Source organism: Pinus tabuliformis, chromosome 8, assembly GCF_031772625.1.
Source record: "Pinus tabuliformis cultivar Carrire ecotype Pingquan chromosome 8, CPIR1, whole genome shotgun sequence".
NCBI lineage: Eukaryota > Viridiplantae > Streptophyta > Pinopsida > Pinales > Pinaceae > Pinus > Pinus tabuliformis.
Genome location: NC_142294.1, coordinates 1,041,430,396 through 1,041,445,178, shown reverse-complemented (window position 1 = coordinate 1,041,445,178; position 14,783 = coordinate 1,041,430,396). Strand labels below are relative to the sequence as shown.

Sequence of the window (14,783 nt, the reverse complement as noted above, 5' to 3'; positions counted from 1 at the left end):
CCAATTTGAGTATGTGTATCCAATCAACCTGACTCCACCCCCTGGATATAGTCCAATCCATAATCCATTGTACCCCGCAGGAACTGCAGCACATGTTTCGCAACCAACCAAGGCACCTTTCTAGGCTCCACCATGAACTGACTCAATGTATTGGTTGCAAAACAAATATCTGGTCTAGTATTGACAAAATACATCAATGAACCAATCAACTCGCGATATAAAGTGGTATCTAACAACTTGGAATCAAAAGCATGTAACTTCTTCCAATTGGTAATCATAGGTGTGGCCATGGGCCTACAATCCTCAATATGAAATCTCCTTAGTATATCCCCTACATACTTTCTATTGATTTTTGAGTAGCTTGGGAGGTACTCCAAGCCCTAGGGTTCGGGGATTGGAGGGAAAAGCGCTTGGAACCCAAGCATGGGGTTTTGCACCCATCGTGATTTGGGGGAAATTTCATGGAGCACTTTGGATATGTGATGGGATGAGATAATAGAGGGCGGAAAGGAGAATCCAACGCTTCGAGAATCGTTGAATTCCGGGTTGTCCTTAGTGACATATGAATTTTTGAAGTTTATGGTTGGGTTTGCATAGGAGTTGTCTAGGTCGGCTTGGTGTTAAGAAGGCATGTGACAGTTGTACAAGCCCTATGATGATGTTTTGAGATCACTCTCTATGTGTATATATAGGAGGTGATGGATGGCATTATTCCTCATCCATTTGTGCAACACAAGGGCAGCATAGAAGAGGAAAAGGCAGCTCGTTGGAGGGAGAAGAGACCTTTGTTTGGTCGCAGGAGAAGAGGCAGACCAACGAAGAGGATAAGGGTTGTTTGGGAGCCTTTTTGTGGCTAGGTGGAAGGTTTTCTCAACCTGTAGGAGGGTCGAGTTAGAAGAGGGGCTAACGCAGGTCTGTTGTGGCAGACATGAGGTAAGGCAAACCTATTTTGTGTGGACCGCAGGTACAGGGGTTGTTGTGTTAGGCCACAAGACTTACCACCATAGAAAAGTGCATGCATGGGTGTGTTTTGGAGCAGATTCATGCCCAGAACAACAATACATAAATATGGGAGCCTTCCTAGGTGAGGCCACAATTATTAAGGGTCATTTGGGTGATGTTACAGGGGTTGTTGTAGTGTGCAAGTGCCCTAACTAGGAACAGTCAAGGACAACGTGGTACAAGAGAGTTGGAGATGAGTTTGTCTTGTGTTGGATCTGTGTTTTAGGGTTAGTTTCGGATCAGTTTGTTTAGCAGCCTGTGGGTTCCATTTGGAGGACTTTTTGTGGAGGTCAAAAGTCTATCCTAGGAGCAGAACTTGCAGTGAAGGATTGGGTGCCATTGATCTCGTGGAGGGCAGTGTGTTGGCTACCCAAAGTAGCGCTAGACTAGCTGCCTTGAAGTGACGAAGATAGTTGAAGATCGAGTGAAGTTTGGAGCCTTATGAGTAGCTCTTTGATCAACGAAAGAGGCTACTAGAAGGTAGATTGGAGCTCACGTATTGGCCAGCCTAGAGAGAAAATTGGATTAGCCTGTGTACATGCAGCAAAAGTGACTTGCAGAATTGTTAGGTGCTAGCCCTCTTAGAGTCTCTATGTTTTTTCCTTTGAAGGACTAAGGGGCAGCTAGAGAGCAGTACGAAAGAAAAGGACCATCAGGACAAGATACGACATAGAGTCTGTGTATCATGTTTGTCATTGTATCTTGTATGTCATAGACTATTGTATTATTCAGATTGATTTAATATAATGAAGATTGGGTTGTACATTATTGTACAATATTTGTTAAAAATTGTGTATACTTGTGCATATATGATTTACTGCTTTATATTTTCCGCTATGCAAAGTAGTTCTTGTTGAGATTCTTGGTTTGGTAGCGTCAAAGATTTTAAGATTCTAACCTAGACCCAAGATTGTGGAAATTCAACACTTTCCCTACCCCAGAAATATATGCCCATCCTCCTGCCAAACCTCCAACCTTGGAAAATAGTGCATCTGCCTTATATCAGTCGTCTTGAACTCTAAAGCAAGGTCTCTCTTGCAGTGCTCAATGAGTTTCTCCTCTCCTGTAATAAATAGATCATCTACATACAATACAAGAATGAGTGGATCCTTGCCAACCACAATGTAATATATGTTTGGATCCGCATCACTCTTCTTGAAACCCATCTGTTGCAAGTAGGAATCAATCTGCAAATACCACGCTCTTGGTGCCTGCTTCAGCCCATACAAGGCTTTCTTCAACTTGCATACATGGGATTCTCTCCCATGCACCTCAAATCCTTGTGGTTGCTAGATAAATACCTCCTCATGTATGATCCCATTGAGAAAAGCAGTCTTCACATCCATCTAGTGCATCTTCCAACCCATCTTTGTTGCAATGGAGATCATTGCTCTAATCAAAGTGTATCAAGCCATTGGTGCAAAGGTCTCGTCATAGTCAACTCCCTCTACCTATAAGAAACCCTATGCCACAAATCAAGCTTTGAACTTCTCAATGTTGTCATCTACAACATGCTTAATCTTGTAGAGCCACCTAGAAGTCACCACTGACTTCCCCTCAGGTCTTGGCACTATCTCCCACACATCATTCTTCATGATGGAAGCATACTCTTCCACCATGGCATCCCTAAAGACCTGTTGGCCTACAGCCTCCTCGTAGCTAGATGGCTCGGTCTCCACAATGCTACTCACCATAGCCAAATAGCTATCAAATCACTCTAGTGGTATGCTCTCTCTAACTAACCACTTGGGCTTTCCCACTGTCTCTTGGGCTTCCTGCAAGGTATCATGAAGCCATTTAGGCCTCCTCTTCCCTAATGTAGCCTCCTACACTGGGATGGGTGTATCCTCCTCAGTAATCGGTATCCGTGATGATGATGCCCCTATTGTCTACGTTGAACTTGTACTCGGGGATCCAGTGCCATGTGTCCCTGTAACCTATCGACTTGTCACCCCAAAAGCTTGCAATCCTCCAGACCCTTGTGAACCTGTACTTGATGGACCTGTTACCCACCATTTTGTGGGTGATATCCCGGGGAGAATTTTTTTTCTCCAAGATGGTCCTCAGTCGGCACCCAACAGCCCCTTGTAGTCACCACCTGAGCCAGCCATGTGGTCCCTCGTCTGCCATGATCATATGTTTGAAGGTGGGCCTCCTGAACCTAAAGGTATGCCTTGTCAATTGGAAATTGAGTATTGTAGTTTGCTTATCATGGACACTTCTAGGCATGGATCCCCGAGGATGGCCAAAGATGCTCGAGATACTCTTAATGGATGAGGAAGATGCACCTAGTTCACATTTGCCCAGCCGACCCCACAGATCTACCATGCACTTGGCAGCTGAACCAGGACTTATAGGATGATGTGGCATCCCCTACACCAACATCAAAGCCCTTGCAGATGATCTATAGGCATCTTCGCCTCATTCAGAGACCCATGAGGTTATTATTGTGCAGCCACACCCATTGGGAGCACAACAAGTTTATTGTTTGGAGAACAAGGGGCCAACCCCTTGTCCATCATTTTTTAGGGTCCTACTTTTCATTATGGCACTCATGAACCTCTTCAAGCATCTTAGAGGGCCCTATGACATGCATAGATTATTATTTGACCTCTTGAGAGGCTTATTCTTTCATTTGTGAGCTAGTTTGGTGGGCTTGTCACCAAAAGTTGGATTATTAGCACATTAATTTATTTTTTGGGCTTATGTAGGCCAAGGAGACTAATTCGAACTCCTCATTAGTGTATAAATACAAGTGAGAAGAGTTCATTTGTTCATCATCACTTTGGATTGGATCTCTTCTCTCTCTTGAGACTTTCGCACTTTTTCTTAGAGGATAAATTATTAAATTGGAGCTTTATGAATGAATTTTGATGTGTTGATTCGGGTTATCTTATCTTGGAGCTTCTCTATTGTCAAATTGTGGATGGTTGGATATGTTCTATCACATGTAAGTACATGCTTTTAATGCTATTCTTGTTTTACATTGTCATATACGTTGGATTGGGATTTTCATTATTTTAAGGGCTGATTGTTGCATGCATTTACTGCTTAAATCGTGAAATTTTGTCTCTATATAACATCTCTCAATGTATGGGTCATGTAATTTGAATGAAATCTCCTAGGGATAATTCTATCAATGAATTCATCTTGATAAGCCATCACCTTTTGCACATCAAAGTATAAAAGTTGCAAGTTCTCTTTGACCTAAAAGGCTAGCAAGGTAGTCTTGATGCCTCCTTGACTAAGAACCAAGGTCTTCATTCATATTTATCATAGACTCCATTCTCCCAAGACTAAGGCACTGATCTACCAAGAGGTGGTCACCTAAACTCAACCCTTTTTCACCTTTTCCTAGGTCTAGCCAAGTTGAGTCACATAGGGCATCATTTTCTTGACAAAATAGCCCTCCAAAAAATTAAATCTCCTAGCCTCTCTTGCTTTGGTGTCTCCTCAAGGCCTCCTCCAATTTTGAAGCCATTCCGACGATGGAATTGTGAAGAAATCCAAGCCCTAGCTCCGAGATCAAACTTTGCCCTAGTATCCCTAAGGCTAGTGCCTCATAGGATCAATTCAACACCTTTAAGTGAAAATTCTTTCTTTGATCCTTTTCCCTTCCTTGTCTGGGTTCTTTTCCCTTCCTTGTCTGGGTTAAGAACATCATTGGTTGCTAAACTCTTACCTCCTAACCTAGGTTGGGTCTACTTGGTCCCATGTGGTCCAATTCTTTTGAAAAGATAATTCTTCAAGAACCATCTGGGGTGCCAACTTCAACAAGGATTTTAGGGATTGGGAAACTCTTTCACAAGTCATATTCCCTAAACCTAACCCACAAATCCTCCCATCCTTCTCCTAGAAGACATTGTACCTTGCTTAGAAAGTAAGTAAGCTCTATTCTTCAACCTCTTCTGGAAAGGGATTATTTGGGTCACTCCATATCCACTTATTGATTTATCCTTCAGTGGTGACTCCATAATATACCTGATCTCCTCCCATCGGTGAAAGTCCGTAAATAGTAGGGAGCCTTAGCTGAGGTGACAGTGGGCTAAGTCTCCATTTGTTGCCCTTGGTCTAGCATTTTCCCTTTAGGGATACCCTTTAGGTCCCCTGCTAGTTTGAGCGGTAACATTTTGGAGTCGTTGTCGAGGAGGAAGCAGGTCTACCTCCCTAGTGAATCATTAAGGAATTGATTCATTGACAACATTTATAAAGCATTCCTTTGACGACCCCACTCATTGTCAAATCCCCTAGTTTCCTTGAAGGCGACAACATTCATCCTTTAACTAGGGTTAATCCAAAAAGGGGGAAGCGAACTCCATCACTTGTTGGAACCACTCTTTTCCCTGAATTTGAGAAGGTCAGTGATCCATCTCCAAAGATGCCATCTAGTTCAAACACTAACCCAAACAAGATCAACCCAAGATGACCAAGAGTGAAAGACACTTGGTTAGTGTCTTTGCCCCTTTGAAATTGAGTGATGATCCCAATGCACTACCTGAAAAATATAACTGATGGTTACCCAAATTCAAAGGGGATTCTACTTGGACTGCCCATGGTTTTATTGAAGAATTTTATTGGAAAATGTCCCCTAGAATGATCTTTGATGAAGATAGGCTCATGATGCTTTTTGCCTTATCACTTGAGGGACAAGCAAGAGATTGGTACCTTAGTCTTCCCCCTGCGTGCATACAAGAATATGATGAATTTGAAGTCTTATTCATGAAGAGGTGGTCATGTAATGCCCAAGGGACCTTCAACATCGAAAAATTTACCAAATAACCAAGGGAAGGGAGGATGTTCGAGAGTTCACTCAAAAGTTTGATAGGGTAGTCAAAGATATACCTGATCATTTGAAGCCATCTGAAGCCAACATCCTTGATAAATTCACAAAAGCGGTGAATGGCCACTTCACCTATGTGTTAAGGGATAAGAAACCTTCACTTTGGCTGAAGCTAAAGAGATAACAATGGAAATTGAAGAAAACGTACAAATCTCGAAGGTTGATATCAATGACCACCCTAGAGCTAAAGTTGAAATCAAGAAGGAAAAATCCAAATATCAATATGACGAAACTCTCCTTTCCATTCTCAAAATGATGGAAAAGTTCACCGAAGAAGACAATGCACATGATAGGGTTATCATGAGCAAAATCACCACCTTGGAAAGGGCTCAAAAATCTAGTTATATCCCTAGAGGAAAGCCTTTTCCCAAAAATAAAAGTGAAGAAGATATGCCAAGCTCTTCTCATTCCCAAACACTTTGGCTCCAACTAATGTTATTGAGCCAGACTCTTCATCTAAGGATGAGGAAAGTGAAGAGGAGAGTGAGGATGAACAAACTGGTGAGCAAGCCAACCTTGTGGAATCTGACATCTTCAACATTTTGATGGGGGGGTCCAATATTCACGAAAAGAAAAGGGCAAAGACCCCTCGACTCCTAAGGAACCACCCAAAGAAGATCCATCACCTAGGTAAGACCCTTTCAAATAATCTGTCCCCAAAATTCCTCCCAAGAAGGATCCCCCAAAGAAAGCCAATTTGAAAAAGGATCCTCCAAGGAAAGAATACATCAAGAAGAAAGAAAAGGGGAAAGAGATTAAACTTGACATCAACATAGGGGTTGCCATAGGAAGGATGACTATACCCATTACTTTGAAGGAGATTGCTAAGCTTCCCAAGCAACAACAACAAATTAAGACGTCCCTAGGAATTCAGGAAGAAGAGCTACCTGAAGAATTACAAAACATTCATATTCCTGACCGAAACCCTAGGCATGAACCTTTCTTGCTTACTTTGGCTATCAATGACCTCTTCTTACACAATTGTATGTTAGACTCAGGGTCTTCCGCAAATATCATGCCTTTGACAGTTATGAAGCAATTGGGTCTCAACATCACTCGACTGTACAAAAAGGTGTGTGGTTTTAATTCCAAACTTGTGGAAGTGGAAGGTATCATCAAAGACCTTAAGGTTTCTTTAGCTAGGAATCTTGATATATCCCTCCTCATGGATGTTATTGTTATTGATATTCCTGATGTGTGGGGGATGCTATTATCTAGGAAATGGGGGGCTACCATTGGGGGGCATGTTCAAATGGACTTATCATATGCAACCATACCATAATTTGATGGCACCCCTTTTATCCTTTATAGGGAACCTACTTACTTACCTCATGTGATCAAGCCTGGAACTTACTATGAGACATGCGAGATCAAGGAACCTTCTATTCTCCTGAATCAAGAAATTCTTATCCTCAAGCTGCCAATCTCTCAAACGAGTAAAAAGTGGAAGCCTAAGAAAGAATATATGGTTGGGGATTTAGTCTTGGTTGATAAAGATCCCATACCTATCAGGATTCATGGAAAGGTTGGGGATGATTATTACTACATTGCCAAACTTAACGACGAACTTTGGCCTGAGTCGGTCAAATTAAGTCGTATCACCTCTTTCCTTGAGACTTGATATTATATCATATGCATGGTAGAGTAGGATGCACTGCATAATGATTTTTGCATTATAATTAAAGTCATATGATATTTCTCATGGTAAATAGATGCATATTTGCATATTTTATTTTCAGTTGATTTTATGGCCTAACATATAGCATGTGTGATCATGAGACGCCGCGAGAGCATGTTGCCTCGTGTTTTTCATCTAGTATATGTGTAGGTGACAGGTCTACAGCAACCAAGAGATTGTTGGAGTTCTCATGAATTCTTGTTCGCGTAGCTTCACCCACTTCTTCGAGAGATCACGTCCCAGTTGGAGCCAGATGTTACCCACCATTTTTTGGATGATATCCCTAGGAGAAAAAAATTCTCCAAGATGGTCCTCAACCGGTAGCCAACAACCCCTTATAATCACCAGCTAGCTTATTGTGCCATTTCTCTGCACCTAATCCAGCCATGTGGTCCCTCGCCCATCTGCCATGATCACATGTTTGAATGTGGGCCTCCAGAACCTAAAGGTATGCCTTGTCATTTGGAAATTGAGTATTGTAGTTTGCTTATCATGGACACTTCTGGGCATGAAATAATGGGGGGATTCGGTGGAAAGAATGGGCTAGGTCGATGCTCTTGTCTCGTAGACCCCTTTTGGATATTAACCTTGAATTCTAGTCCCGTGGAATCTCTTTTACTAACCATTTGGCTTTAGGGATGGTATTTCACGGGAAACCTCGATTTTGGTTGTGTGGTCCTGCTCTCTTTTCCACTCATTATTACCCCATTCATCATTTCTCCCACCTGGGTCCACATTCCTCCACTGGGTCCACATAGGGCTAACTCACCCCTCCCCTTTGCCCACACCTTGGGTCAAGCTTGGAATGATGCCCCAAAGGTTGATGTAGCTAAAAAGAAAGATAAAAGCATATTTGGCCACATGCAACAGGGGAATGTACAACAAAATGCAAAAGATGGTCAGGACAAACACATTTAGCACGTGGGCAAAATCCAATACATGAGCTCTAACACATCATCATGGACATCACCTTGGTTCCTACAGGTTCTATGAGCCTCATTCATCATATAAGAACCCATGATTGTCCCAACCCCTGGTGGGCAATGAACCGCCTTACCTTAAAAGGGGGTATTCACTGCTATATCTTATGCATCATGCTCTTTCCCCTTTGAGCCCCAAGCAGTTAATCGAAGAAAATCATAAAAAGGCAAAAGGCATATAAAGAAGGGTGCAAAAATCAAGGACGGGGCACCTCATGTACCATGATTGCTCCCTCTTATACATTATAAACCCATGTGTGGGCTTCCCTTTTATTATCTACCCTTGTACCCCAACATGTGGCCTAGGGCTGCCCCTTCTCATCCCCTACTTCATTCACTTATCTGTCACATTCCACCACCTTTAGAGGGATGTACCTTGAACATATGACCCCCTTTAGAAGTATAAACCACCTAATAGGATACTTGGTTAACCCCATTTGGAGTTTAGGAGACATTGGCACATCATGAAGCCCATTATGGAAGAGCAGGCCATTATGAAGTCCCCACCTGTGCTCCATGGTTGGTAAGCTCATTTACTCGATTTCTTTAATGACTTGTTGTACTAGAAGGCTAGGGGATGCATTGGATCTTATGCAGGAATGCAGATGGTCTCCATCTTGGGTTTGGTCTCCCTATACGGGGTCTTAATCCTCCAAAGGGCTACATTGTCACATGTAGGTTGTGTGTCGAGAGCCATGGGCCTCCACAACAGTAGACAACATTCCATGGATCCCCAAGGATGGTCAGAGATGTTCAAGATACTCATATTGGACGAGGAAGATGCACTTGGTTCACCTGTGCCTAGTCAGCCCCACAAATCTACCACGCACTTGGCAGCTAACCCACGACTTGTAGGATGATGTGGCATCCCCTACACCATCATCACAGCCCTTGCAGACGATCTACATGCATCTTTGACTCATTCAGAGATCCATGAGGTTATTATTGTGCACCCACACCCATTAGGAGCACCACAGGCTTATTGTTTGGAGAACAAAGGGCCAACCCCTTGTCCATCACTTTTGAAGATCCTACTCTTCATTATGGCCTATGTCACAGGGTTCGGTGAACCTGAAGGTTCAGGTTCGAAATTCGCTGAACCTAAAAAAATATTTGAAATTCGTTCAGGTTCGTCGAACCTGAAAGTCGAACCTGAACGACGAACCTGAATGAATTCGAACCTAATCGAACCTGATCGAACCTGAAAATCGAACCTGAAAAATCAAACTTGAAAATCGAACCTGAACGTACTTTAACGTGAATTTCAACGGTTTTTTTTGAGGTTCGTTGGTTTTTTTTGGCAGTTTTGGGTCGCATACTGGTTTTCTTCATCGATTCCCGCCAAAATTTTCTTTATAAATGATGGTGCTGGAAGGATTTGGCACAAGCTGTTGAGTGCGTTTGATTGTTTGTATGCTGTGGTCTTGCATTTGAGATCGCTGTGAGTGTGGTCTTGCTGCGGCCTGCCCAGTGCCGGGATCGTTGTGACTCGTGAGTGTGGTCTTGTTGTGAGTGTGGTCTTGCTGCCCAGTGTCGGGATCGCTGTGAGTGTGGTCTTGCTACCCAGTGCCGACACCTTCGAGCTTCAGCCTTCGGCATTGACACAGGTACCGCATCGACCCTCTGCCATCCGGTGACTGGTCATATTATCATATAAATTATGCGATAGTAGGATTTTCAATTTAATAATCTTATCATGAAGTTATCTCCAGACTCCAATTATGTGTTAATAATTTCATTGCTGCCTAGTTGTTTCTCATTCTGTTTCTGTTCCCGTTGTCATTCCCATTCCCCCATTCGGACTACATTTATACACCACCATTCTTTTTTATATGCATGATATATGCAGGGAGGGGAGTGGGTACACGTTGCTTATCCGCCAAAACTCTGTAGTCCTTTTTCTTGTTCTATTTTGTTTCTCGTTATGTTTATGTTTCCTGTTTCTGGTAAAGTAGATTTCTTATCCTCCAAAACTCAATTTTACAGTCGTATTGTATGCTGTGAGGGAAGTGGTTCACGTTTCTTATTCCCCAAAGCCCTTGAAGTCCTGTTTCTTGTTCTGTTAACCATGTAGTCCTGTTTCTTATTCTGTTTATGTTTACCGTTTTTGGTAAAATAGGTTTGGACTTTGGATTGATATTTTTAAGAATGCGATAGCAAATTTCCTGTGAATATAAAGCAAAGTAATTCCTAGGACTTAAGTAAGTCATGAGATGTTCAAATAGGAAAATCGTCTTTGACGTTGGTGTAGCCCTGGTAGATTTGGATGAAAATCCAAACATTTAGATTTGCTTTTTCTTAGAAATCTGTTATCGGAAATTTAGTATTTTACATGTATGGAAAAACCTTAGCCCTACCCAGAAGGTTCTTCCAGCCTTGAACTAGGACAGGAGCCTCGTTTTTGGAGGAAACTTGCGTACCCTAAATAGCTTGCATTTTTTTGTGCCATTTATGTTAGTTATCATTGAGAAGGCATTCCGAAAGCTAGGTTAACATCTTTTGAACTCTCAAAATCGCTTTAATTTCATTTGTAAATACTAGTTTATTCCATTTGAAAATACTCTTTTATGAAGCCTTTATTAAGCTGAAAACAGCCTGTATAGCATGAACAAGGGTGGGAGCTTCATTTTGAAGGAAACTTGGGCATCCCATATACCTGGTACATTTTTATGTCATTTATGTTAGTTGTCATTGAGATGATATTATAGTTGAGTTTTCCAAGTAATTATGTTCAGGTCAGATTGATAAAAATAAAAAAGGTAAGTTAATCTAATGCAATCTGGGTTAATTACTCAAAATCATAAGAAATTTGGTCTTTGCAAATATAGTAAACTAAATGAACTTTGATAATGGGCTCCACAATTAAGTTGGTTAAGTCATGTAACAAAGTCTTGAAAGGTTGAGTGAATTTCATTCTTAATACTCAAAATAAACTCATTTTTTCCACAACAATATCTAAGACTAAGCTACCATCCTTGGCTGTACTTGGCAAGTTCGATGATTGAATCCTGCAACAAAGGCTTCAAAAGCTTCGATGAGTTTGACCCTGAATGCCCAAACAAAAACAAAAACAAAACTAGCATTTCTAAAAAAAAATTCGGCAAGTTGATGATTGAATAGTGCAATAGAGTCTTGAAAGGCTTCGATAAGTTTGACCCTGAATGCCCAAACAAAAACAAAACTAGTATTTTTCTTCAGTTTTTCAAATTGTTTTTGAGAATTTATGACTTTTCGTCCACTTTATGTTAAATTTAAGTTGATAGGAGCATTGGGGATCGTCTTCTTCCACTACCCATCTGTCCTTTCGTAGTGAAATTGGTGCCTTCAATTACATCTCCAATTCTTTCAATTGGGAAACAAATATAATCTTGGATTCTCTATGAAGGGCTTCACAAACATTCATAAAAGTACCTTTGTCCACTTCCTAGCATCCTTTGTTATTTCTCAAATGTACAAGATATTGGCTGCTTTGGAAAGTTGGAAACCCCTAACATTCATAAAGTAGCTTTGTCCTTTGGGATTTCTCAAATGTATAAGATATTGGCTGCTTTGGTAACCAGATAAAACCCCTCAGAGTTATTATATTATAAGTTCGAAATGATAGTGGCGTGCATTTTATGTTTTTTTTAAAATTAATCTAGTTATTTTTTATATTTTTCTGTTTCAATTTAATTAAGATACAAATTTTGGTGCATTTTGGGTGTCGTTTCATCCAAATTGATAAGAAGAATGACCATTAATAATAATCGTAAGATTTAACCTATCATTAATAATCAATTCTATGTATGACAAAAATTGTGCTTGTTTGAGGATTGGCATTCAATCTCACTAAATAGAGAATGAGAAGTAAAAGAAAATTGTGCAAAACCATGTATCCTAGGAGGCAGGACATAGTATGATTCAATAGATTTTTTTTACTTCTTACTTTTTAATCAAGATATCAAGTTTTATTTATATTTGAATTTCGCTATTTTATCATTTATTTAAATTCGAATCTTAATATGCCATTGCCAACAAAAATGTAGACATATTTGTCATGGCACCTCCAAAGTCAACGACAGAAGGATGGGAATATGTGGAGAAATTGGACGGGCCTCATGGGAGGCATTTGAAATGCAAGTTATGTAATAATGAGTTTTTTGGATCTTTAACTAGAGTCATGGACCACTTACTTTCTGTCACTAATGGCAAAGGAGGTGGCGTTGAAGGTTGCAAGAATGTGTCTGCAGGGCTCAAGGAGACACTTCAGAAAGATTATGACAATAAACAAAAGGCTAAGAAAGTGAATGAAAACAAAAGACAACGTGTTCAAACAGAAATTGCAATGAATTACAATTCATTATCTGCAATTTCTTCAAGCACGGTTGGTGTTGGGAGTTCATCTCAGTCAAAGATCGGTAAATCAAGTGGGACAGCTACATTAAATACTCTTTGGAAGCCCATGCAGAAACAAGAAGTTGATGATGCTGTAGCTGATATGTTTTTTGAATCTGCAATTCCATTTAATGTGGCAAGAAGCCCTTACTTCATCAATGCGTGTAAGATGATGGCAGGTTTTGGTAAAGGATATGTCCCTCCTAGTTCTGAGACTATAAGGACCACTCTTTTGAAGAGGTCAAAAGAAAGAGTTACAAACAATTTGCAGAAGATCAAAGACTCTTGGAAGGAAACAGGGTGCACAATTTTATCAGATGGTTGGTCAGATATGAATCATAGACCTCTTATTAATGTGTTGGTTTCTTGCCCTAAAGGGGTACTTTTTTTGAAAGTAGTTGATGCATCAGGGAATAAGAAGACCTCTAAATTTATTTTCAAGATTTTAGAGGAAGCTATTCTTGAGGTTGGAGAAGAAAATGTGGTCCAGGTTATAACTGATAGTGCTTCAAATTGTGTCGGAGCAGGAAAAATGATCATGGATAAATACAGAAAAATATATTGGACACCTTGTGCTGCTCATTGTCTTGACTTATTGTTGCATGACTTGGCAAAGTTTCGATGGATTAACGAGACAGTTTGGAGAGGGAAACAAATTTCTCACTTCATATTTAACCATCAACTCACATTGAGCTTGTACAGGAATAATGCATCTAGAGAGTTGCTCAGGCCTTGTGACACCAGGTTTGCCACATATTATATTACTATCAAAAGGCTAGTTGAAGAAAAAGGGAGTATAAGAGGTGTTTTTTGCAACAATGAATGGGAAAAGTCTCATCTTTCAAAGGAAGCTAAAGGAAAGGAGTTGGAACAGGTGATTTTAGGGAATGCTTTTTGGGACAATGCTCAGAAGGTCTTAAAAGTGTGTGAACCAATTGTTGATATGCTTCGCATGGTTGATAGTGATACCCCTTCCATGGGTTTTGTTTATGATGGCATGGATCGTGCTAAAGAAGCCATTGCAAAATATTTTAATAATGAGGAAAATGAGTACATTGCTTGTTATTTGGATCCTAGACTCTTTGGGATAGAAAGAACAAATGATGCAAAAGTCATGAATGGCCTTTATGATGCAGTTGAACGGTTGGTCCTTGATCTAGAAGAATGCATGAGAATTAGAGAGCAGCTCCGAGCATATAGGTTGGAAGAGGGAATATTTGCAAGGTCTAGTGCAATACAAGATAGGCCCAATATTCCTCCAGGGAGATGGTGGCAGTTTTATGGATCAGAGACTCTTGAATTGCAACATTTTGCAGTTCGTATTTTGAGCCAGGGATCAAGTGCCTCTGCTTGTGAAAGGAACTGGAGTAGTTTTAACCATATCCAGTCCAAGAAAAGAAACAAATTATTGTCTACAAGGTTGGAAGACCTTGTTTATCTTCGCAGTAATTTGAAGTTGGCCTTGAGTAGTGTGGCCAAAGATGCATCTAGTTCCTTCGAGCCATGGTTTGATGCTGATCTAGAGCCAGAAGAAGATGATATTAGCACTGATGGTGACTCACTAGATGAGCCAAATGTTGGAATTCCATCTATTGATGACTTTGATGATTACCATTCTAGTGCCTTTACTATGCCATCTGCACATGATGATTGAGAGCTTTTTGATCATACTAGTAGGCCATAAGTATAGATTATCTATGTTTTTTGAATTTCCTAGAACAATTTTATGGATTATAACTATTTGGCAATGGTCCTTATGACTTCCTTATTATATTAGCATTGATGATGACTCACTAGATGAGCCAAATGATGGAATTCCATGTGTTGATGACTTTGATGATATTATGACTTTGATGATATTTAAAATTTCGAAAATTGAAGATGTCCTACAAAGATGTGGATGTTTAAA

At 40.5% G+C, this 14,783-nt stretch overlaps 1 protein-coding gene across 1 annotated transcript; it reads left to right on the top strand.

Annotated features, from left to right (window-relative positions):
* Positions 1 to 12,536: 12,536 nt before the first annotated feature.
* On the top strand, positions 12,537 to 14,528 carry LOC149238913 (uncharacterized). The gene is made up of 2 exons (XM_089369696.1): positions 12,537 to 13,364; positions 13,722 to 14,528. The coding sequence occupies exons 1-2, from the start codon at positions 12,537 to 12,539 to the stop codon at positions 14,526 to 14,528; spliced, it is 1,635 nt and encodes a 544-aa protein (XP_089225822.1).
* Positions 14,529 to 14,783: the final 255 nt, after the last annotated feature.